General features: G+C 34.1%; 1 protein-coding gene across 7 annotated transcripts in view; it reads right to left on the reverse strand.

The window, feature by feature from the left end:
• The window catches only part of Plc21C (Phospholipase C at 21C), a 268910-nt gene that overhangs the window by 76451 nt on the left and 168787 nt on the right, over window positions 1-23672 (reverse strand). For all 7 annotated transcript variants that reach the window (XM_076455602.1, XM_076455601.1, XM_076455600.1 and 4 more), the window contains one exon: window positions 23233-23366. In XM_076455602.1, the coding sequence (XP_076311717.1) occupies window positions 23233-23366 (134 nt within the window). The remainder of the gene's footprint in view (window positions 1-23232; window positions 23367-23672) is intronic.

Here is a 23672-nt window from a genome sequence, read left to right on the forward strand (position 1 = left end):
TTCGTGTGTCATGAAAGAACATTTTGTTTACCGATAATTCAGGATAACCACTCGGTTAAATCACCTAGGTTGTTACAAATACGCGAAAATCTCGTTAACGAACTAAAAATCATTGCCCTTTTCATGACCTATGGGTAACGAGACAAGATAATGTAGGAACCGTGGTTTTATTGAGGCTATTTTTTGTAAATACGCTATTAAGTAGCTTGCCATCAAATACAGCCATTTCTTCATTTGTTTTTCTCAATTTAATCATACGTGGCAGAACAAATCTATCCTTAACACATAAAACATGTAATTATGGAAAGCTTGGTAGGTAAGGTACCAATAGTTTATCCTCGGATTTGAAATATTCTCTGTAAAACTATAGTATCATGATTATCTGGATTTTTTCACATTTTATTAAGAAAACCCAACACTTGTGAGTTTACCTGCTTTATAACAGTACCTTCAATACTGATAGAACACATACTACATATCGGTATTACAGATCTAGACACATACGTTTTAATATCAACAAAGAATTCGTACAACCAAAGAAACGGCATGGTCGTTTTCAATAAAGACGACTGTACCAACTGGTAGTTAACAACACTATCACGTTGCCCCCCCCCCCAATGGTACTATGGTATGTCTGCGAACTTGTACTACTAGAAACCGCGTTTCGATACCCGTGATGGACAGAGAACAGATAGCCCATTGTTTAGTGTTTTTTTATTAATAACAACAGTACCAAGTTTGACAAACTATCGAAAGACCCTACTTTAATAGGAAATAAAATGACGAATTACTTGCTAAATTTGAAGAAAACTAATACACTTTATAATAATACCTACAATAACATCAGGCCAGTCGATTCCCACACAGGCATTCTTCATGGGCTGAACAAGATTCACAAATCTAATTGTCCCATTACAAAAACTGCTGTTTCAATTACAAACTCTTTAAATTATGATCGTTTCCAAATGAATTTACTTTCAATTGGCATAAGGTGACAGACAGTTTTGATTTTTCTGGTAACGTTATAAACTTGAAATTTGAAAACTTTCATTTAGCCAATCGACATTTTAAACTTCTGTTCACTAACCATCACTACATAAGATTATTTACTTTCGTATTAATCTTGTTTTCAACAACAACGTTGTGTTCACAAACTTAATAGAAAATATTTTAGCCAAATGGTAGGCTTTGCCACAAAAACTCAGTTTAATAGCGAATATTATGAAGAGATTGGTGGAGTCAGTAAGGGGTTTAGGGTTAGAGCCCGTAATGACTTGTTTTCGTGTGGAATTGTCCTAAATATTTCAAACCTGTATGTTAATTATAATACTTAAAAATGAAGAACATATTAACGTTAATTTCACCCGTGAATGTTAACCTTTCTACACACAAATGTGTTTAACGAAGGACATTTTGATACTGGTTGTTATCAGACTACGCCAATTATAAGCCTATTTTGACAGTTTTCTACCACAAAAAATGTAATGAAATGTCTTAAGTCCCCTGCACACAGAATTGCTAATTCACGTAAACTTTTACACCAAGAATTACTAACACTGAAATCCCTTTTAAATCTCAACTCCTTCCCAAGTAACTTGACAGATTTTAATATAAATAAATATGGTCAATGATTATCTCGATTATCTCTATCCAGGACACTGAAGTATAATATTCCAAACCAATAAGCAATGATTTCTCTTGCTATACAAGTTCTCGTACTAACAGATTTGAAAAAAATTATTAAGCACCATAATAAAGAGTTTATTCACAAGTTCATCTTTAATATGGTTATATGTCTATTAAGAATTGATTTTTTTCTTTTTCGAATTCACGTATCGAATCCACCTTTGTCTACAGTCGTTTGTCATTTATTAGTTTCTGTTGTCCAACGTGCGAGACCGCCTAAGTCAACTTGACTGTCAAAATATCAGGAGATTGTTAAAAAAAAAAAAAAAAAAGTACAATCTAAAATCAAGGACAGCTCAGGCATTGTTCAACATGCATTAGGTGACTCTAAAGTGGTCCCATCCTAAAAAAATGTTCAAAGTAATCAGTAAAGCTGAAAAACAAGTTATGCTAAAAGTGAAATAGACGCTTCTGATCTTTTACTAATAATTCAGGTGTTTGAAATTTATTTATACAAAAATGCCAACAACAGTACCATTGACTCCACTAATTACCATCACAGAAAAATAATAATGTCGCTTAACTTTAAGTTCTTTATAATGAATTTTGAAAGAGGCGGAAAAAACATTAAATTATTCAATATGATGTGATATTTGAACCCCAGTAGTAAATGGTATGAGTGAGGTATTGAGTTTGCCACTTAAAATGTTACACACCGAAATCCTTCCTTTTCTGCAATGAAAAAGTGTCCCTACACGGTCGTCTAGTTTTACTCCTTAGTCATTGACAATAAAATGAAGTTTCTATTACTACCTAGAAGAAGATATGTGGAACTAAAACAAGTTTATGCATTGCCGTAATATTGTTCAGGTTGACCAAGTTCGGTGAAACATAAATCGTTATGCTTGAAAGGATCAGATCTGGTACTTTGGAAAACAAACAAGCCCTTTTCATGACAGAACTTACTTATGGCACTGTATATTATTTGGGCGAAATTAGAAAAACAAAGAACCAACTATTGGAAACTAATAAGATTTTTGAAATTTTATTTACCGGACGAGAAAGGTTCTATTAATATCTAACTTTCTAGGATTCTCATGTCAGGAGTCCATAGGTATAAACAGTATCATATTCCTTTGTATGATGTAGATTGGCTGTGCAAAGATGTTGGAAATGGAAGTTTTCAATATAAGTGGCTATACCTGAATACTGGGGATTTTCTGGTATAGCCACTCAGAATTTTGCGCTAGAGAACAGAAGAAAGGCAACCAGCCAGTAGCACTTGCTACCCTAAGTATTGTAAGCCATATAGGTTTATGAATTGAGAAACAGGATTTTTGTTTGATCACAAAGGTACACAATGTGTTATAAATGTCTTGTTCATTATGAGAAATCGAACCCCAAATTTTATGAACTTACCACTCTAAAATCTGGGGTTTGATTTCATATAAGTACTTGAGTGATATGAATTACTGTCACTTTTAGAACGCACTGACAACTGAGAAGCAGAGCACTTTAGTAACATCATGTCTCAAACCCTGGACACTTCAATACGCAGACCGACACGCTAACCACAAGGCACATCTGTCCCACTTTAAATGTTTCCCGTGTGTGCTGAAAAGCTTGGTTTACAAATGTTACAAATTCACCTTGTTAAAATTCGCTTAAAATCTGCAACAGCGATATCTATCATCAAATAATTTTTAGACCACAATAACTGTACACTTGAGAGCTTTTTTGCGAGCTTTACAACCGACAATTTATATAGAAAGTAATGAGAAATATTTCATAACAACGAAAAGCTTTAAAAATGTACTCTTTGTATCACTAATAAAAATACTAAAAAAACAGCTAAAAATGTTTTATTCATCCAGCTGTTGCTAGAAGCTAGACACAAAATGCGAAAATAAGCAAACTTGATTTAATTCCTCGAATGACTAAATTTAAATGAATCTTAAGTACTGTTGATATCAAGTTCTGAAAACATTTCATAAGTAACTTATGGATCCTACATCATATTCCTTGTCCCCCCGCTGATGCAGCGGTAAGTCTACGGATTTACAACGCTAAAATTACGGGTTCGTTTCCTCTCGATGGACTCAGTAAAACACACAAAACGCAAACACTCGTATTCCTTCAGCACAAACAACTGACAAAGTATATACTAAGAAGTGACTATCAGTAATTCTGGATCTTTGTATTATCACGCCGAGGGTAGTCTACTGGTTGGCGAGGTTGCACTGTTAATTCGTAAGTTCACGGTTTTAAAACGTGTTTCGCACTTTAGGGTCATTGACGTGCTATAAAATTAAAGGTCCACTCCTACTATTTAGTTAAAATAACAATAGCTCAAAAGTTAGTGAAGTAGGTAATGTTGGCTAGGTGTGTAGCAGCTCAAAGTTCGGAATGACTATGTGCAGATACCTTTCTGTAGCTGTGTGTGAAAATTCTGAGTACAACATAACTTTCAGCACTGATGTGGCTATAAAGCTACTGGGCGCGATAGTAAATAAACGGGGGGTGATACATGTGAACATGCTGAGTCTTACACCAGAAATATAAAGCAACGAATCACTTTAAATTTCGAATGGCTTCATGAAACTTCAAAGCTTGTAAACAAGCAATCCTTCCCAAAATAATCAAGTGCTGGGTATACAATTTGTCTGAAAGCTAAACTGAAACCACAAATGTTGCTGTAAAAATAGTCTATATTAAGTTTGTAATGAACACAGGAATTTCAGATATGAATTTTGATATATTTTAAAGAAAAAATTGTATTTGTGTTTTGAGAATTACGTAGCGAAGTTAAGGTATGCTAATTTGACCTCTCTGCCTTCATGTACATCTATCTTTTCTGTTTACTTGTTTAATAATTATGTAGGTAGTTGTTTTATTTCTAGAACAACTACATTTCCTTTAAAAATATCTTTTTCATAACCATGAACTGAAACTGACGTTAATTTCGATAGTTATTAACTTCGCCACCGAAGTTGACGGAGGTTATGATTTCACCTGTGCGTTTGGCAACAAGATTTCTCTCCAATAGCTGAATGGATATGAAAGAAAGTTAATATACATTTAGACTATGATCTAACTTAGAAGTGGGTAGTTTTGGAGGGTGAAGGCCACAGCATGGCCACAAAACAATTTCCATCTGTTAACATGGGGTCCGATTTTTCCTATTTTTTTTTCTATTACTCACTCAAAAACGACCAGATTTTGACGAAATTTGTGGATATATGAAGAACAATATTTATATCATCCCACTAAATACTGTCCGTTTTCGTATTTTTTTGGGCGAAATATGATCAGTGCTGCGTGGCTTTGGTTTGTTTTGATTTTTGTGTAAAGCAAAACGAAAGCTCTCCGCGCTAGTCTTCTCTAATTTATCAGTGAAAGACTAGAGTGAAGGCAGCTAGTCACCACTACCCATCGCTAACTCTTGAGCTCTTTTTCTTTAACCAACGAATATAGTGGAATTGACCGTCACAGTATAATGCCCTCACGGTTGAAAGGGTGAGCATGTTCTGGTGAGACGGGAATTCGAACCCGCGACCCTTGAACGAATACAGATATTATCACAATTGTAAATCATCCACTGGAAGCGCAAAACATACTGAGCTGAATATCGCAGCTCGTACCTTGGACCTTCAGTCCACTGCCTGGCACGCTAATCTTGAGTTCTGACATAATGATATGTACGTACACAAACATGCCTAAAAATTATACTATGGTTTTAAATTAAATCATCAATGAGTTCTTAAAGCAAACTGCAACAAATCATCGTCCGTTTACATCACTTATAATACCATATACAGTGTCATGCAGCAACTTTCAACACTTAATATGCGAATATTTGATGGCATTATTCGATATACATTAAGGTTTTAGAGTGCCTGCCTGTGAGAGTTCTAGTACCAAAGTGGTTCCCTACGCCTTTAGATAAGACGTGTCACAATAAATGGTGAAATATAAAAACCGTTGATTCTGTGTTTACTGCAGAAATTACCTAAGAGATTTGTCCGTTTCTTTGAAAACAAAAATTGTAACATTACAGTGGCGTATATACTGCTGTACCACCAACAGCACTGCTACGGGGCCAGGAAGCCAGACCGGAAAAAAAGTAGTGGGGAGCTCGATATTTTGGTATTCTGTGCTCTTTCACAATATACAGAAACTCTGAATCTAGTTTTACATTATAAACTCAAGTTAAAATGCAAAGAAAAACTTAATACTTGTGCTAATAATGGTAAATACAGTATTTTAATAGGAAAACGTGACGGTAGCTATTAACGTCACATACATACGTGTTATCTATGTTGGTAACTATTGTTTTACTAGATCCATTTGCCTCATTGCGAGAAACCATGTTTATCATAATAATTGTACCAAATTTACTATAACATCACAAGCTACGTATGTTGGAAGAAACAATACAGATTATATAGACGATAATTTAGAATGCCAAAAGTTGATGCATACTGTCAGTTAAGATTCAGTTTACAACAACCCACCTACCACAATAAATGATATTTTTATGTAAAACTAAATAACTAAAATACGCCAAGAAAACTACAAAAACAAAGAAATGATGGTTGACTTGTCTTTATCCTGAAGCACCGACTGATCTTCAGTCGGTGCTTCTACATTTAAAACTAATAAGTATACACAAATATGAACATTTTCTATTATCCTTACATTTATAACAACTATAAGTATCATTAATATGGTTATATTCCTCACGCGGTGGTACATTCATAATGTTAGAAAAACACTTATCTTCAAGAAGTCTTGAGAGAAATGAACTAAATACCCTATATAACCCGAGCCCTTTCTTTTTCAGGGGAATCGCTCTTACTATGCCCCTGAAGAAGAAAGGTCCACCTTTCGAAAGGGCTCGGGTTATAGACTTCTTATTTTATTAATATGGTTAAAGGTTTAATGAAAATAAATTATATATTAAGATATACATTGTATCATAATACAGAAGTTACATGTCACAAGTATGTCCACGTCGAATGCTAAATTTCCCGAAATCAAATGTCTTTTTTTCTTCTTTCCTCACATTTGCACAGCCTGTTTTGTGTTTTCAACCATTCCTGTCACCGTTCCCACTGCTGAGGGATCGTTTTTCAAACTTAATTTACACATACGCAGGAAGTACAACGTGTCGAGAAAGAGTATCAGAACTAGCTTAGTTGAACACAGAACAAGCATGAACAAGAAAAATGAACATCGATAAGTCTGTGGATGGTTTCACTGCAATCAAATATTGAAGACGAACGTTTTAACAAAGGCTTGGCAAAGTACACATTTAGTTGGTATTCTAATTAAGTGCCAATAAAGGGAGGTACAGGGGCCGGCTTATGTTTTGTTAGTGGTCACGTAAAAATGTTATTTACGCTACTGTAGTAGTTGAAAAGCAGCAGAAGTACCAAAGAACTGTAGTAATATACTTGAACAGCAACAGAAATATCAGTGAACTGCTATAATTGAGAAGCAACACAGATATCGGAGAACTGTCATAATTGAGAAGTAACAGAGATATCAGTGAACTGTTATAATTGAGAAGCAACAGAGATATCAGTGAATTGTCATAATTGAGAAGCAGTGGTCTAAGTGAACTGTTATAACTATGTGAAGCAACCCATATATCTGTGAACTATTAATATCTGATAAGCAACAGAGGTGTCCGAAAACTGTTATACTTAAGAAACAGAAGGGATATCAGTGAATTGTAGTGTAGATGTTTTTTTCTTTCACATTCCTATTAATTTATCCACTGCGAATCGAAATCACAGATCTGTAAAAATAATATTTCAGATCTCTGTTTTGTCTTATACAAGTCACTACTCAAACTCATGTAATGGTCCGGATGATGAGTCAGAAAGCTGTGACCGCTTTGTAGATAAGAATATCGGCCTGGCATGGCCAAGCGCGTAAGGCGTGCGACCTCGTAATCCGAGGGTCGCGGGTTCGCGCCCGCGTCGCGTTAAACATGTTCGCCCTCCCAGCCGTGGGGGCGTATAATGTGACGGTCAATCCCACTGTTCGTTGGTAAAAGAGTAGCCCAAGAGTTGGCGGTGGGTGGTGATGACTAGCTACCTTCCCTCTAGTCTTACACTGCTAAATTAGGGACAGCTAGCACAAATAGCCCTCGAGTAGCTTTGTGCGAAATTCCAAAACAAGATAAGAATATGTATTGTATAATATAAAAGTTAAGTAACTTGGAGTTTATAAGAATGTGTTGGCCTATTGATTACCAATAGTTTTTAAGTTTTTTTTATTTAAACCATAATTTGAGGAAGAGTGCAGATACCAGACAAATGGAAATACTTGAGGAATAACAATGGCTCCAGGGAACTGTAATACTAGAAAAACAGTAGAGTAACAGAGAATTGTATTACTAAAGAAACAGCAGAGTAGCCAGAAATCTATAATACTTGAAGAACAGCAATGGCTACAGAGATTTGTAATACCAGAAAAATAGCAGAGTAGCCAGAGAACAGCAATAGTAGAGATACAGTAGAAATGACAAGAAAATGTGTTTATGTTTTTTTATAGCAAAGCCACATCGGGCTGTCTGCTGTGTCTATCGAGGGGAATGAAACATCTGATTTTAGCATTGTAAATCCGTAGACTTAACGCTGTACCAGCGGGGGACGCAAGAAAATGTAAAAGATAAAAAGATATAAACATGGATAACACAACGTTGTTCGACGATAAAAAGCAAGGCTTTACACTAGTGTTTAAATGATAAACTACACTTTTTAAAACAAGTAAAATAAAATATCTACATATAAGAGGGCCTACAAAATCCGATATAAACACCCGTTAAATATTTTGATTCATGTGCTAACACAAACACACCAAGTTTATTTTCTTACTCTAAAACACGGAAAGTGATTATACGGAAAGTCTGCGAACACTTCCGCATATGTACAAACATCGCGACAAACGAGCCGTTTATTCGATATGGTTAGAAACATCACTGCCTTCATCATCAGATTTGTTTTGTTATCTGCAACAATTGGTTCAAACTGAAGACAAAACCAAAGTGAGGCGAGGAAGGGTTAGCTGCAGTCCTGCATGGCAAACAAAATGTGGAAACAGGCTCACATCGAAGAGAAACTGCACAACCAAGTCCTTGCAGAAACACATTCCACTTTATACAGTGTTAAATACCAAATACATGCAAAGAATGAGCATGTATAAATTCCAGAAGCACACCTAACATACACCTGTCCGATTTTTAAACGATTTATCTCGGAGTTGAACATCCCTAGTGGAACAATTTTAATGTCACATGGTCTAATAGCAATTTTCACTTCCCTTGACAACTCTCGCCGATTTGTTTTACAAATTTGCATCAAGTACCTGATGGTGACAAGACCTTGTTGAAACGTAGTACCTTTATTACCGCGTTAGACTTAAAATAAAAGTTTTCTTCGTTACCAACTCAAACCATCTTTTTTTTTTTTTTAAATAATTGCAAATTCCACAAATCAACACAGTAATCTGCTTAACTTTCAGTACTCCCAGTAATTAAAAATAGGTGTCGTCTCAAAACAGATATGTATCCAACAACACTCAATTTAACGCGTCTGCATGATTCACCCACTTTAATAAAATAAACCGCTAAAACACTTTGTCTAATTTGTAACATACAAATACAAACAATAATCAAGAAATTATTTAAAATACAAAGATTACGATTTAAGAATTCATAACAATAAAAGATAAACAATAATTATCTAATTTCCTGCAGCTAAACATTACACAATTTAGCTTATTCGCAAGCGTATTGTTTAAATCTTCCATGAACATCATCATCCATCATTATCTGTGCTTTGTCTAGTATGTTTTGGAATGAACTATATGTGCTGTGTCTGGTTTGGTTTGGAATAGGCTCTCTCTCTCTGGTATTTGTGTATATTTATTTGTATACCCAGGAGGGTCAGGTACACTAGACCTCTTCTTCCTTCCATGACTTTGTTGGAGTGGCCAGATTAATATATTTCGAGTAAATACTGAATGGCTGGAGTGATATAAGTTTAGTCAGGTCCTTTTCAGGGCAATGTGCATTTAGATTGTTCTTTCAAGTCTAGAACGTAGGTGGCCTGTTTTATTTTAGCTCTATTCTATTATTACTATTATTATTATTATTTTAAATTAATAATCTAATGTACAAATTTAACGGGGAGAGGTGTTTAGGTCTCTCTTCATCATATATGCAATATCTGTCTAGTACGCATTACAACTCATTTTTTCGCCAATTTTTATCAAAATATTTTATTGTACTATGTAGAAGTCTATCTGGTATTGTTTGTGTATCAAATACAAAAAAAGGCTATCTGCTGTTTGTTTGTTTTTGTTTTTTGAATTAAGCACAAAGCTACACAATGGGCTATCTGTGCTCTACCCACCACGGGTATCGAAATCCGGTTTTTAGCGTTGTAAGTCCGCTGAGCCACTGGGGGGCAGGCTATCGGTACTGTGTCTGGTTTCGTTTGAACTTCGCACGAAGCTACTCGAGAGCTATCTACCCTAATTTAACAGTAACAAACAAGAGGATTGATCGTCATATAAATAACGCTCCCACTGCTGAAAAGGCCATTATATTCGACAACGGATACTCGAACCCGCAATCCGCACATTACACGTCAGGCTTCCTAACCACCAGACTATGTCAAACCCATGTGATATGTCCGATGATGCTTAAACGATGCATGATTCATATTAATTATACAATTATAATTGAGAAAATTGCCAAAAAATCATAGTAAATTTGATATTAACTGATTTTTCTTATTTTTATTTAGAAACACATAGCTGCGTGCTACATTTCGAATTAAGTTTCATTTATATAATCAAGTTTTAACATGAAAAAGCATTTCAGATGTATGTTATGTACAATTAAGTACTTTGAACTTCTCCAAAATTTAATACTTTTATAATCCCAGCATTTACAGTGGTGCCAGAAAGCTTGCTGGAGTTAAAATAATACGATGATCCCCATGGAAAACAAAGGCATCGCTCAAAAGAGAAGAGTAATCGATTTTTAACTTTTTTTTTATATAATTCGGTAGATAAAAGCCATTTATCAAGAAATCAATACGCTTTAAAAAGAAAAGAGACTTACGTGATATCATAATATAAAACAATCATCAAACTGCATCTTGAAACACGTAACAGTTTGTGATGAATGTTAATACACCATTGAATTTTAAGTTCCTTAAACACCCCGGTTTTGTGTATTTAGAAAGAAAATAGAATAGTTCACTCGTTAATCAGAATAAGGCTTAAGGGGAAGTAAAAACTTAGTTTAATCGACGTTTACTTGTTACAAATCTTGCCCAAAGCTACACGAAGACTGTTTGCGCTAGCCATCTTTAATACAGCACTAAAAGACTCGAAAGAGGACAGCTAGTTATCATTACCAACCGCAAATTCTAGGGCAAATTTTTTTACCAGCGAATAGTGGAAGTGACCGTCACAATATAACGCCCTCATGGTTGAAAGGGCGAGCATGTTTTGGTGGAACGGGGAGTCGAACGTCCTAACCACCTGGCCATGCCGGGCCTTTCATTCACGTACTTCTACAATTATATTTATATGTATGGTATGGATTATGTGAAGCTTACATCTGTTGTTTTGTAAAGTCAGTCTAAGAGAACCAGTATGATTTAAGAATTACTAATTTAATTATTCAGAGACCAATGATAAAAAAGCATCATTAGGGCAACAAAGGAACGAGGATGTAAAATATGGAAAATAGTAAAATACGGATCTCGAAAGGTATACTACAGAAACGTGTATGAAACTTATTCACCATCACCTTTCCTAGTATTTTCTGTTGTTAAAGAGATTTCGCCAACCGTAATAATTATGCAGCGCTCAGAATTACAGACATCCAATAGATATGTATTAATAAATTAAACTTTAAAATTGAAGGCGTAAGCTTTCAAGTTCATTTACGAACCCTACATTAGGCGAGAGGGAATTTATATACGAACACAACAATATTGAACATTAAATAGCGTACACAATTAATCGCGTATATAGTAAGCAGAAAAAACAAGAGATGACGTGTTACTTAAATAACTGGATTTATATGTACACTTTTATATAGCCAATTATACAAATAAGATTACCACGCAACATTTTTTGGTGCAGAGAAATATTTTACCACAAGCAATATCATAAATGGAAACCAAACTGACCTCGGTTTTATCTAGCCTGTATCAGAGGTTCTGAAACTTCATTGCAGTGCGATTACCTTCTAACAACAAAAATAATTATTTTATTTGTCAAAATACATTACTGTTACATTTTAAACACTACATTTTTAATTTAGTGCTTTAGGGATTTCCAAGAATTAGAAGATTAAACACGTGATATTTAAAAATGGAACAGGCCTATCACTCCTATCTAACGGCAAGTAAGTTTGTAATAATTCTTCCCGACTTATAAAAAGGCTTACACAAAAATTACTATATAGTTCCACTGTCCTATATTATTGTAAAATTCTTAGTGTTGTCACACAAAGGTATGTACAAAATTAGTATTTTGGCAATTAAAACTGATGTCTCTTTTAATATTTAAATATTCATTCTTGACCCCGTTGTAATGGATTGGTGAACCAAAATTTGAGAACCGTCCCCTATAAACGCATGAGTAGTTATAACGAAAACTAATTACAAAACCATACATTATTTACAAATGTCGACAGATATACCGAATACTATATAAAAAAAAAAGACGAACTACATGCCAATTTCCATATGTACTTCTTCCCACAATTACATTTTACTCTCTCATTATAGAAAATTTGCTACCGAATCTTTGTTCTTTGTTTAGCGGTCTTTAAAAGCTGTTCTTTAAAAATGACAAATAAATTGACAGTACAGCACTTGATGGTTATTTTGTCTTCTTGCTTTACATTGACTTTTATGATGTTCTTTAACAATTCATAATTGTTGACAACCAAATTGGAGTAACCAGTTTGACCAAAACAGTGTGAAATGAAATGCAGTTCTAAGAAATTGAGATTGCAATTATGGAGAACCTGAGAAGCAATAACCCTTTTTGAACCTGTTTGGAATTGAGCTTTAACTAACGGTCTGTGTTTACATATACTGAAGCTAATTTTGCCTACCTTATATTACCAGAGTATCAAGAATGGTATATTGATTATTTTCCACGTTAGTTATGAACTGCTCAGATGAGTGCTCGTTATTTAGAAGATCTTAAAACACCAAAAATCAAATAAATGTCGTTAACGTACCGTAACTAACAGGATGGTGTCATAAAATGTTTAGCATCAGCTCGTTCTTTTAGATCCTCATAAACATTTGGCAACCAACAGGAGAAAGAGATGAGACAACCGGCATACTATTTAACATGTCGTAACATTAATCTTTCTGTGTACAGTTTTGAGAGAGAAGGTTTACACAGAGTTCTCTGTCGTGTCAGCTTCAATTTTAGTAACAATAACTGCGAAATTGTCTTGGATGTGAACTCTACTAAAGAGAGAATAAGCATCTAAACTAATTAAAATACCACCACCAATAATATCCACATCACGTAGTTTTTGTAAGTGATCAGTCTGTATATCCAAGATACAAGGTACACAGCAATGTGTCGAGGTGTATTAGATGCCAGACTGTTAATGTAGCCAGCAATGTGTCAAGTTGTATTAGATGTGGGATCATTAATGTAGCCAGCAGTGTGTCAAATAGTATTAGATGTAGAGACTTGACTGTTAACGTAGCCAGCAATGTAGTGAGTTTTAATGTAGCTAAAAATGTTGAGTTTTATTAGTTGTGGGAATGTTCAATGTAGCTAACAATGTGTCATGTTGTATCAGATGTAGGACTGTTAACATAGCCAGCAACGTATTGAGCCAATTAGATTTACTATTGTAAATGTAGCCAAAAACGTATTGAGCCTTGTTATATGTAAGAATGTTAATATAGCATCGAGCTCTATTATATGTAGCACTGTTAATGTATCCAGCAGTGTGCCGAGTTGTTAGATGTGGGACTGCTAAAGTAGTCAACAATATTTCTAGCTGTGTTAGATGCGAGTTTGTTAAAATAGTCAGCAATGTGTTAAGCTGTGTTAGATGTGGGACTGTTAATGTATCCAGCAACGTTTCTAGTTGTGTTAGATGTGGGACTGTTAATGTATCCAGCAACGTTTCTAGTTGTGTTAGATGTGGGACTGTTAATGTATCCAGCAACGTTTCTAGCTATGTTAGATATGGGACTGTTAATGTATCCAGCAACGTTTCTAGCTATGTTAGATATGGGACTGTTAATGTATCCAGCAACGTTTCTAGCTGTGTTAGATATGGGACTGTTAATGTAATGTTCATAAAATTTTAAAAGGATAAAAACAGCTTATTTACCCCATCAAGAATGTGCCTTCCAGCTCCCAACTGTAATTACATCTTACTACTCATGTATTCATCCAATCTTAATTTTAAATCAATTATATTTTCTGCCTCCAACACCCTTGAAGGCAACTCATTCCAAAAGCTTACCACCCAATTTCAAAAGTAACACTGTTTAAACTGCAGAGGATTCCTACCAAAATTTGAACTTATGACCCCCTGTTCCACTGTTTTCACTGCTGGACACAACAAAAAAGTTTGATGGATCAATATCACCAACACCCTTAATAATCTTAAACACTTCAATAAATTCCCTCTGACCTTTCTCTTCTCCAGGAAAAACATACTTAGAAGAGATTGTAGTCTCTCTTCATAAAACAATTTCATCATCCAAGGTATCATTCCAGTGGCTCTTCTCTGAACCGTTTCCAACAATTCAATGTCCTTCTTAAGGAAGTGTGCCCAAAACTGTACACAGTACACTAAATAAGGCCTTACAAGTGATCTATACAATGAAAGATCTTGTATTCAATATTTCTATAGATGCTACTCAAAATCCTATTAGCTCTATTGCTAGCTACAGTACATTGTTGAGATGATTTAAGTTTTCTATCACAACACCAAGATTTTTCCTTCAGCCAAAGTATTTAATGTATCCCCATTTAAATTGTAACAAAAATTTGAATTATGAAAACCTACATGCATTACCTCACATTTTGGATAGTTAAACGTCATCTACCATGTATAGGTCAAAATTATTAAATTATATAAAAAATTATATTAGTCTGCAGCATCTTTAATACAGTTAGCTACCATAGAAATCTTAATGTCATCTGCAAACAAATACTTTTTAAGTCGATATCATTAATATAAATCACATACAGCAGAGGACCCAGTGCAGAGTCCTCAGGCATGCTGCTTGTATCTGTCATCCAGTCAGATCTAACTCCATTTACTCTCTGCTTTTGAATGCCCAGCCGATTCTCTATTCAATTTCATAATATTTTCCCTGCACCCCCAGGTTCCATTTTTGACAAGTCTTTTATGAGGCACTTTATTAAATGCTTTCTGAAAATTAAGGTAAATAAAATCCACAGTATTTCTTTCATCAACTCAAACATTCTCAAAGAATGTCAGAAGATCTGTTAAACAAGATTTTCACTAAGGGAAACTCTTCCATCTACTGGTGTAAGACTAACTTGCCTATAATTGCTTAGATGCTGTTTATCACCTCCTTTAAATATCGGACTAACATTAACCAGCTTTCAATCTTCTAATACTCTTCCACTACTCAATAACATACAAGAATATTAGCTAGCAGTTCACAAATAAAACCTTTAAGTTCCTTTAAAACTCTAGGATGAAAGTTGTCTAGGGATTTATCAAGTTTCCGTTTAACCAATTTTGCTTTTACAATTTCACAAGTAAAAATTATACCTTTTGCATCAGTACTTTTTGTCTTAAATTAAGTGCTCTGGTTGAGATATGATACTTGTATCTTCTTTTGTAAAAACTGCAAATAATATATAATTGAATAAGTTTACCATTCCATTCTTCCAAGATCAGCTTCTCACTATCTTTTTTAAGAGGCCTAATACCTATATCCTGACATTTTGGTTACCCATTATATATAGCTAAAGAATTCCTTAATACATAATTATACTCTCTCAGCCAACCTTCTTTCAAATATTGTTTTTACCCTTTTAACTTCCTTTTTAACGACCTTTTTTGATTTTCTACAGTCCTCATTATTATCAGTAACATACGCTTGTAAACCTTTACTAACCGTGTTGGCTTATCCCATTTTAGTGCCCCCCCCTTTTTTTTTCTGTAAGGAATATGTATATTCTGTATGCATATTAATTTTTCCTTAAATGCTTCTCACATCTATTCATGATTTCTTCCCAAATCCTTAGTTCAATCTGTAGAAGCCAGAACATGTCTCATTTAATTAAAAACGACTTTTCTGAAATTTGGAATCAGGGCACTATTTTCCCTCAATTCTACATGAAGTAAAATCTCAAACTTAATAGTACAATGGTTGCTTGCACTTAAATGTTCACCAACCATGACACTGTCTATCAAATTCACATTGGATACTAATATTAAATCTAATATAGCTTCTTCTGTTGCAGGTTCCCTCACCAGTTGGTCTATAAAAGTGTCCTGAACAATTTCCAAGAAACCTATCTCTAATCAATACCCCTGAAATTAAAATCTCCCATAACATCTCTTTTCAGCTACCATTCTGATCTCATTATAGTTTCTAATTAACTTCTACATTCTGAGCTGGTGGTTTATAACATATCCCAATTGCAAAACTTTTATATCCACTAACACTAACCCAAACTGACTCAACCTCAGTGCTATGTTCTTTGATACACTCTAAATAAAAAAAAACACAATTAATTCCTGACACATAAAGCTTTTCCTCCCTTTTTTTAAAAAAAATATTTCTCTCACAAAAATTGTTCAAATCCAACAAAGTCTCAGTGATACCAATAACATCAAAATTTTCAGTTTCTAGAACTGCTTGAACATAACTTTATTTTTAATACTTGTGGCATTACAATAGCAACAGTTTATCAGAGATTTTGAACTACTTTCATGCTTTATGCCTGTTATACATGTCTCCCTGTCAATTATATTTCCTATTTTAATAATATATGGCCCCCACCTCTGTATAGCCTTAGTTTAAATCTACCACTTCAGCAGAGTTAATAGCCCTTACCAACACACCAGGCCCTTGTGTTACCTTGTTAAAGGTAACCTGCCCATTCCAAAAATATTAATTTTCCTATTAAAATTATTCCACAAATCCAATCAGTCTATTTGCTTATTCCTACTTATTAATCTAAGTGACCAAACTAGTATCTCATCCCCACAATTTATTCTTGGCAATATCCTTGACAAAATCAAGCTGTGACTCCTTTCCTTATCATTGTTTCATACTTATCAGTAAGCTCTTCAGATCCATCTTTCCCCACATCATTAGCCTCAACATGTGCCACAAAAACTGCATTGTGATTAGCACCCTTACCTACCTCTTTGGTTCTATTAGTTATATCCTGTATCCTGAATAGCATAAACATGTTATTTTACTCCTATTAATTCCACATACTATTCTGTCTACATGTCTAACTAGAGTCACTTATAACTACAACTTCCCTGTCCTTTCCTTTACACATCATTCCTTGTGATCCTGATGTAGTCAGCAATGTATCAGTTGTATTTGATGTAGCCTGTGCTCAATAAACATAATGAAATTAAGATCGAATATTATTTTGTTACAGTTCTTCTCATAATTAAAATATATTCTCTAAAAGTATCAAGATTTACAATAAATAGCAAAGTCATGAAGAGTTTTGTAAAATTTGAATCACATTTCACAGACAAGTGAAAACATTGCAGCATGCCTGTAAAACAGAAAATAAATGATTTTTTTATTTCTACTAAATAGCAAAATGTGCTTGGGTCATAAAAACCACTAAAGTGATCAGTTAGCTTGAGCAATACCTATTTGTAGAGAGTCAGAAACTGTTTCACATGTCCAAGAATGATTGGTGTGTACATCATACTTTTAAATAAGACAAAAGTCCTTTAAAAAAAGCCTCAAAATCTTCGAAGATGAAACTAGTCACATCTGACAAACCAATATTCCATATATCTCATAGAGATCTTTTATTATATCTTATTGTTGTGAGTGCATATAAAATAAAACTTCTTGTTCCCACAAAAACGGTAGGATTTACGCTAACGTTTGATATTACGTGTTTAGTTTTAAACGTAAAAAAAAAATATTATTTGCATTCATGTAGGTATGCTTCAGAGCTGTGTTAAAATGTGGGTATGGATGTCTAGATGATAAAACCTTGCTTTCTTAAGACGCCTTTTACTGTTATTGAAGGAAACAGGGAGGATCAAAGATATAAACTTAATTTTCCGAGGAGCAGCGAAACGGCATGATTTAGCCTAATTGTCTATCTACTTTTGAGAATGACACATCCAGTTCTCGGTACTCCAAACGTGAATGTGGTCTTCATAAGTCTGCGCGATCATATTGATTGGTTTAACGTAACGATTTTTTTTAATAGTCTTTACGGCATTTCTCATAGAATGAGAGATGAATTGAAGCCGCTGTTATTTAAAAATAGAAAAAAAGACTTTTCAGCAGAAACTTCGCAAATTACGCACACAAACACCCTGCTATTTCAATCAACGTAAAGGAGGAAATGTATGTTTGTCTGCGTTGTTGCATTTTGCGCAATGCTACTCGAGGCTTATCTGCAGCGATAGACTATAGAAAAGACAACTACTCAATACCATCCATCGCTAACTGTTGGGCTATTAAATGAATAAGGGGAAAATTGACCGATGTATTATAACGTCTCCACGGCTGAAAGTGTGAACAAGTTCGGCGAAGGTTTCTCTCTAGCGATTTGCATGCATCAGGCTAGAAGCAGGTCTGAATGGATTCTGTGTAGTTACAATACGTGTGCACTTGACATAAAGAAGATTGTTGTTGTTTTTAATGGTCACTTTCAAAATTGAGTACAATCTTACACAACTATGAATTTTAGTTCACTGGCACGATCTCTCTTTGATAGCAGGGTTACCAATACAGAAATCCGTTAAGTGTCACAAGTCTTTATTTAGACGTACACTGCTAAACCGCTAAGCAAGTCAGTCAAAAATTATATAACAAGAAACAAAAATTAAGCTGAAATAATCTCATTGGTTTGTGGTTTATTGCAATTTAAAAACAAATATTTTGAAAAATAAGAAAACAAAATACTTACAGACATTTATTTTTCAACTTTACCCAAATTCAAACCTAAAGATATATTTTTAGTTTACTGTGTTAGCAATACAGAAAATCCGAATAAACAGTAAAAATACGATAACTCGAATATGTTGATGCTGGGATATCTCTACATAGTGTACACAAGATTACTTTAATTACAGATTTATTTCGGTCCGGCGTACCCAGATGGTTAGGGCGCTTGACTCGTAATCTGAGTGTCACGAGAATTTCCATCACAAACACGTTTGTCCTTTCACTCATGAGGACAATATAATTATCAGTCAATCCCACTATTCGTTGGTAAAAGAGTAGCCCAAGAACTGACGGTGTGTGGTGATGACCGGCTGCCTTCCCTCTTGTTTTACACTACTAAATTAGGGAAGGCTAAAGCAGATAGCACTCGTGTAGCTTTACATGATATTCAAAAAAAAAACAAACACAGATTTTAATTTTTAGAAATTGTTGATCTAATAGCGAACTAAGTATAATGCGAATTTTTTATTCATTTTATTGATATTTTAAATTTTACGAATATCACATTATTAAGCATCTTGATATTGAATCATAAATGAGTTTATTTCTTGATTCTATAAATCATATTTCAACACTATTGTAGTAGGCATTAAATTTTAAGAGAGAGTAGTAAATAATTCATTGATATCCGATGAACTTTCCACTCCAGAAAAAAAATACGCTTTGAAAAAACGATCAAGATATGTTACATTGATTAGTTAAGCGAAACACCACGTTCTGACTTACCTGCACGTTTCAAAAATTGGGGTTATGGAGATTTGTTTCTTTCTTCCACGTAAAAACAAGGCTAAATGTTCAGTCCAGCAACATTTTTTCGCGTGTAAATGATATAACGTAATTTCCTTTACAACTAACACGCTTTGTTTTTAATTTTGCATAGTAAAACGATTTTTTTCACACCTGTAGACAAAGCAAAATATTAAAACAAAAACCAACTTTTCTGTGTTGTCTAGTATTTTTTAAGCTATGAAGTGTATGCATTTCAAATATCGAATTCCAGTTTTTAATGTTAAAAGTCGCTAAGGCTTATCGATGAGTCGGTGAGGTGTATGTTGCGCAGAAGAAAAAAGAAAAAAATATATCATAGAAATATAATTCCTTGTAACAGGTATTATTATTCTGAAATTGCTTGATTTCTTAACGGAACTGAGAAATTCTACCAACCAAAGGGAAAGAACAAAACAAAAAACAACAACGTTGTAACCGCAAAATTAGTCCTGCTGGTAGACATACACTTAAAAGACACGGCGTGCTTGTCACTAAATTTTAAATGTTTAACCTCGTGAATCGATAAAATGTTGGTTCTTAAAAAAATTGTACTTTTATATCTATCCAAACTTTTTTTTCTACCAAAAGCATTTGTTGAAGATTGCCTTAAATAAATAAAAACGTGTCTTTTCAAACTGTCTTGATACACTGCTTGTCTTTTTTTTTTTTTTTTTTTTAAGAATATCCAAATTAAGTAATGTCGAAAGCTCTATTAGCTATACCACTATCCTTTCTTTCGAGACTGATCCCTTGGCAGTTTCCGCTCGTCGATGCCTCTGCGTGCACAAACAACGAGCTTCTTCAGGCCCCACTAAGCCTACCGATCATAGAAATAAAACCTTGCTGGTTATTGATCGTCAGCGAGACAAGTTTAGTCGCCGTCAGTGTTGACGGCTGTTCGCGAACGAAGTTTGCCTACATTCTGTCAAAATGCCAGTAACAATGAACTCGTGTTACAATACACAGAGCACCTGAGTGGCAGCTACACGACGCCACCCAAAATCCTACTCTATTCTTTTCACTTAATCTAAAATAGCTTAAACTTCGAAATGTTTGAAATAGCGTCATTTCTGATAAGAATGGTGATTACCCATGCTCTTACATGTCACCTATTCATTTTTTATAATTATATTAAATCATTATTATCATATTTAAGTTTGAACGTCTTTAATATTTCTGTATACGATATCCGAGCGAGTATCAACGTCTTATAATACTTCTGTAAAATACATCCTGGTGAGTATTAACATCTACAATTATAGTCTAAAGTATGAAAATCTACAGTATGACACATGAAATATATAATAATACTGAAACCAAAAGGAAAAGAGAAGCTGTTACACACACAAACAAATGTTGTCTTTTAGATGTTACTTTCATTAACAAAAACTTTAACAAATTTCGTCGCCCTGCTTAAAACAATTAATATCGTAAAAGTCTATTCTGGATTCAGTGTTTGACTTCATTAAGAGATAATTCGTTTTATGTACACTTCGAAACATGTTTTAAAGCGCGTTTTTTTTGTAGGTTTTACAGATTGTACAGATTTACTGTTAACTGATTTATATTAATACCCGCGTTGGTTTCAGTATAGTTTTTGTGCGCATGTGGCCCACAATGATAGATGTGTATTGCACAAGTCTCGCCTCTTCTAGAGCAAAGATTAACAGTATGTGACTTATGAAAATATCAGCATGTCTTCGAACACTGTTGAACGTTCCATAATATCGCGTAATTGGAATATAAAAGCAAGGCACTACAACATGCTAAGTGGCAGTTTTATATTGTTGGTCAGGTACAGCCAGTATACTAGTCTCCGAAACTAACTATGATTAATGCTTATTACTTGGAGAACTACAGAATTTGGCCAGAAACACTTATAGATTTTGAATATTACGAACCGCGCAACTTCAGCGAATTAACTTCGGACAACTTAGTATTACAACGAGGTCATTAAAGATTTTCGTCGGTAAAAAGTCAGCTTGTAAGGGTGTGAGGCCAGCCAAAAAAAGTTAGTGCTAGCTTAAGCGAAGTGTGACAATATCAATTCAGAATTAATTTGCTCGTCGTAGACCTGGCCTGTCGATAAATATTCAATTCTAGACCAGATAGAAGACTGAATACTGTTTGTGAGTTTGTATTTTTATATATATATAAAACTATTTCTAATAACTATCTGAAATAACCGTAAGATATTTTTGAGCACAATTAACTAACTTTTAAATACCGTACAAACGAGAAACGTACAGTTAAGTTCACAACACGGTGAGACTAGTGGTCATCAAATTCGCTATAATGATTATCGAGATTGCAGCAGCGTTTTTATAACACGAAATAGATTTATTTATTGTACTTGACGAAACTAAGCTGGCTGTTTATTATCTTAAAGTGGAATCTTATCGTATGGACAGCATTTCGAAAACCACATGCTATTGTCTATCATTGTATTATTTTCAAATACAGAGGTAAATGTACTGAAAATAAAAGGATTAAATCAATATTCAATTGACTGTCTCAGGGCATTTGTTGTTATTCTGTAAGAATTATGAAATGAAAAAAGAATTTTTATTAACAAATTAATAACGACAAACGGGTAGTTTCTGACACGAGAAGACATAGTGAAAACTACTAGTAGGTCTGATGATAAACATTTGAAACTGAATATTGCGAGTTATAGAAACAATAGTGAACTAATTCCATTAGAGCGAGATAGAATAAACTGTTCGTTTCTAACTGCTAATACAGAAAGCGTTTTACTCAATTGGATCTTATATTAAAGAATTACGTTTATAGGAGATTCAGAATGTTTTCTCAATTTGAATAACAATAGCCAGGGTTGTAAAGTATCACAATGAAGTTGTCAGATTTGTTTGAAGTTAAGCAAAAAGTCACACAATAGGTTATCTGTTCTTTGCCCACCATGGGTATTGAAGTTCTTAGAACCAATAATACTAAGAAATATGACAAATCTCATAAATATGTGCATATTTAAATAAAACACTTTTGAACGCAATATTCAGGTATATATCAGTGCAGTAAACAAATCTTCGAAAATATAGATGCTGAAAATGTTTATTCAACAAAATTAGTCACAAAAATTGAATACTTTTGATGCTAGAACTGTTGAAGCTGGCCTGAAGTTTTCGGTCCAGTCATGTGTAGGTTTAACCACAAAACAGTTTTATGCCATATTTTAACTGAAGGGATACTGTCATACAGTTCCAAACTAAATATCTTCAACGACAGTTTTTGATATACAGGGATTTCGAACTAATGTCTCGGATAAAGCCTTATTAGGCCTATTACAGATACCAATTGCAACGTTTTCCTAATATATATTTTTTTCGATATATTAATGTGAAATTGAATTGTATATATTATCATTTTGGGCTTAAATATCCGTGTTGGTAGGAGAAGATAAAGTATATCTGTCTGGTCAAACTGAATATGTATATTTTGTTACTTAAGGTGAAAATGTTTCGTGTGACAGGTTACAAAACAATTGGTTAAAAAATGGCATCGAATTTTAAACCGTAGACACTATTTCCAACTAACAGATACTAAGCTTTGACAAAAAAAACTCGATATACTCTTCACAACTTACTTTTTTACGGGAAGCTTTCCATCCCTGTCTGTCATTAGGTGTAACTTGGTGTAAGCCTTCTCAAGGAAAGTGGTAGTGGAGGCATTGATGGCCATCAGGTTGTAAGCCATCTTTAACAGCTCGTCCGTCCATTCCTAATGATTTCCAGAGAACATGTTTATTTATTATGCAAGACAGCGATTCCCAACCATCTACACCTCCAATACCAAACGCATTTACGTAGCTTAAACGGTATCGTTTACTGAAACATTCCACGTGACTTAGTATAATTTTGCACATACAATACACACACACAGACACATTTAGATTATGTTCATTAAGATATATATATATACAAGTTAGATGATTCTAGAAACTTTACTTCGTTAACTCACATTATCAGCTTGTTTTGATACCAATGACTATGAGATAGATCATGTAATTAACTAACTTCATGTTTT

The sequence above is a fragment of the Tachypleus tridentatus genome, chromosome 9, assembly GCF_004210375.1.
Source record: "Tachypleus tridentatus isolate NWPU-2018 chromosome 9, ASM421037v1, whole genome shotgun sequence".
Classification (NCBI taxonomy): domain Eukaryota; kingdom Metazoa; phylum Arthropoda; class Merostomata; order Xiphosura; family Limulidae; genus Tachypleus; species Tachypleus tridentatus.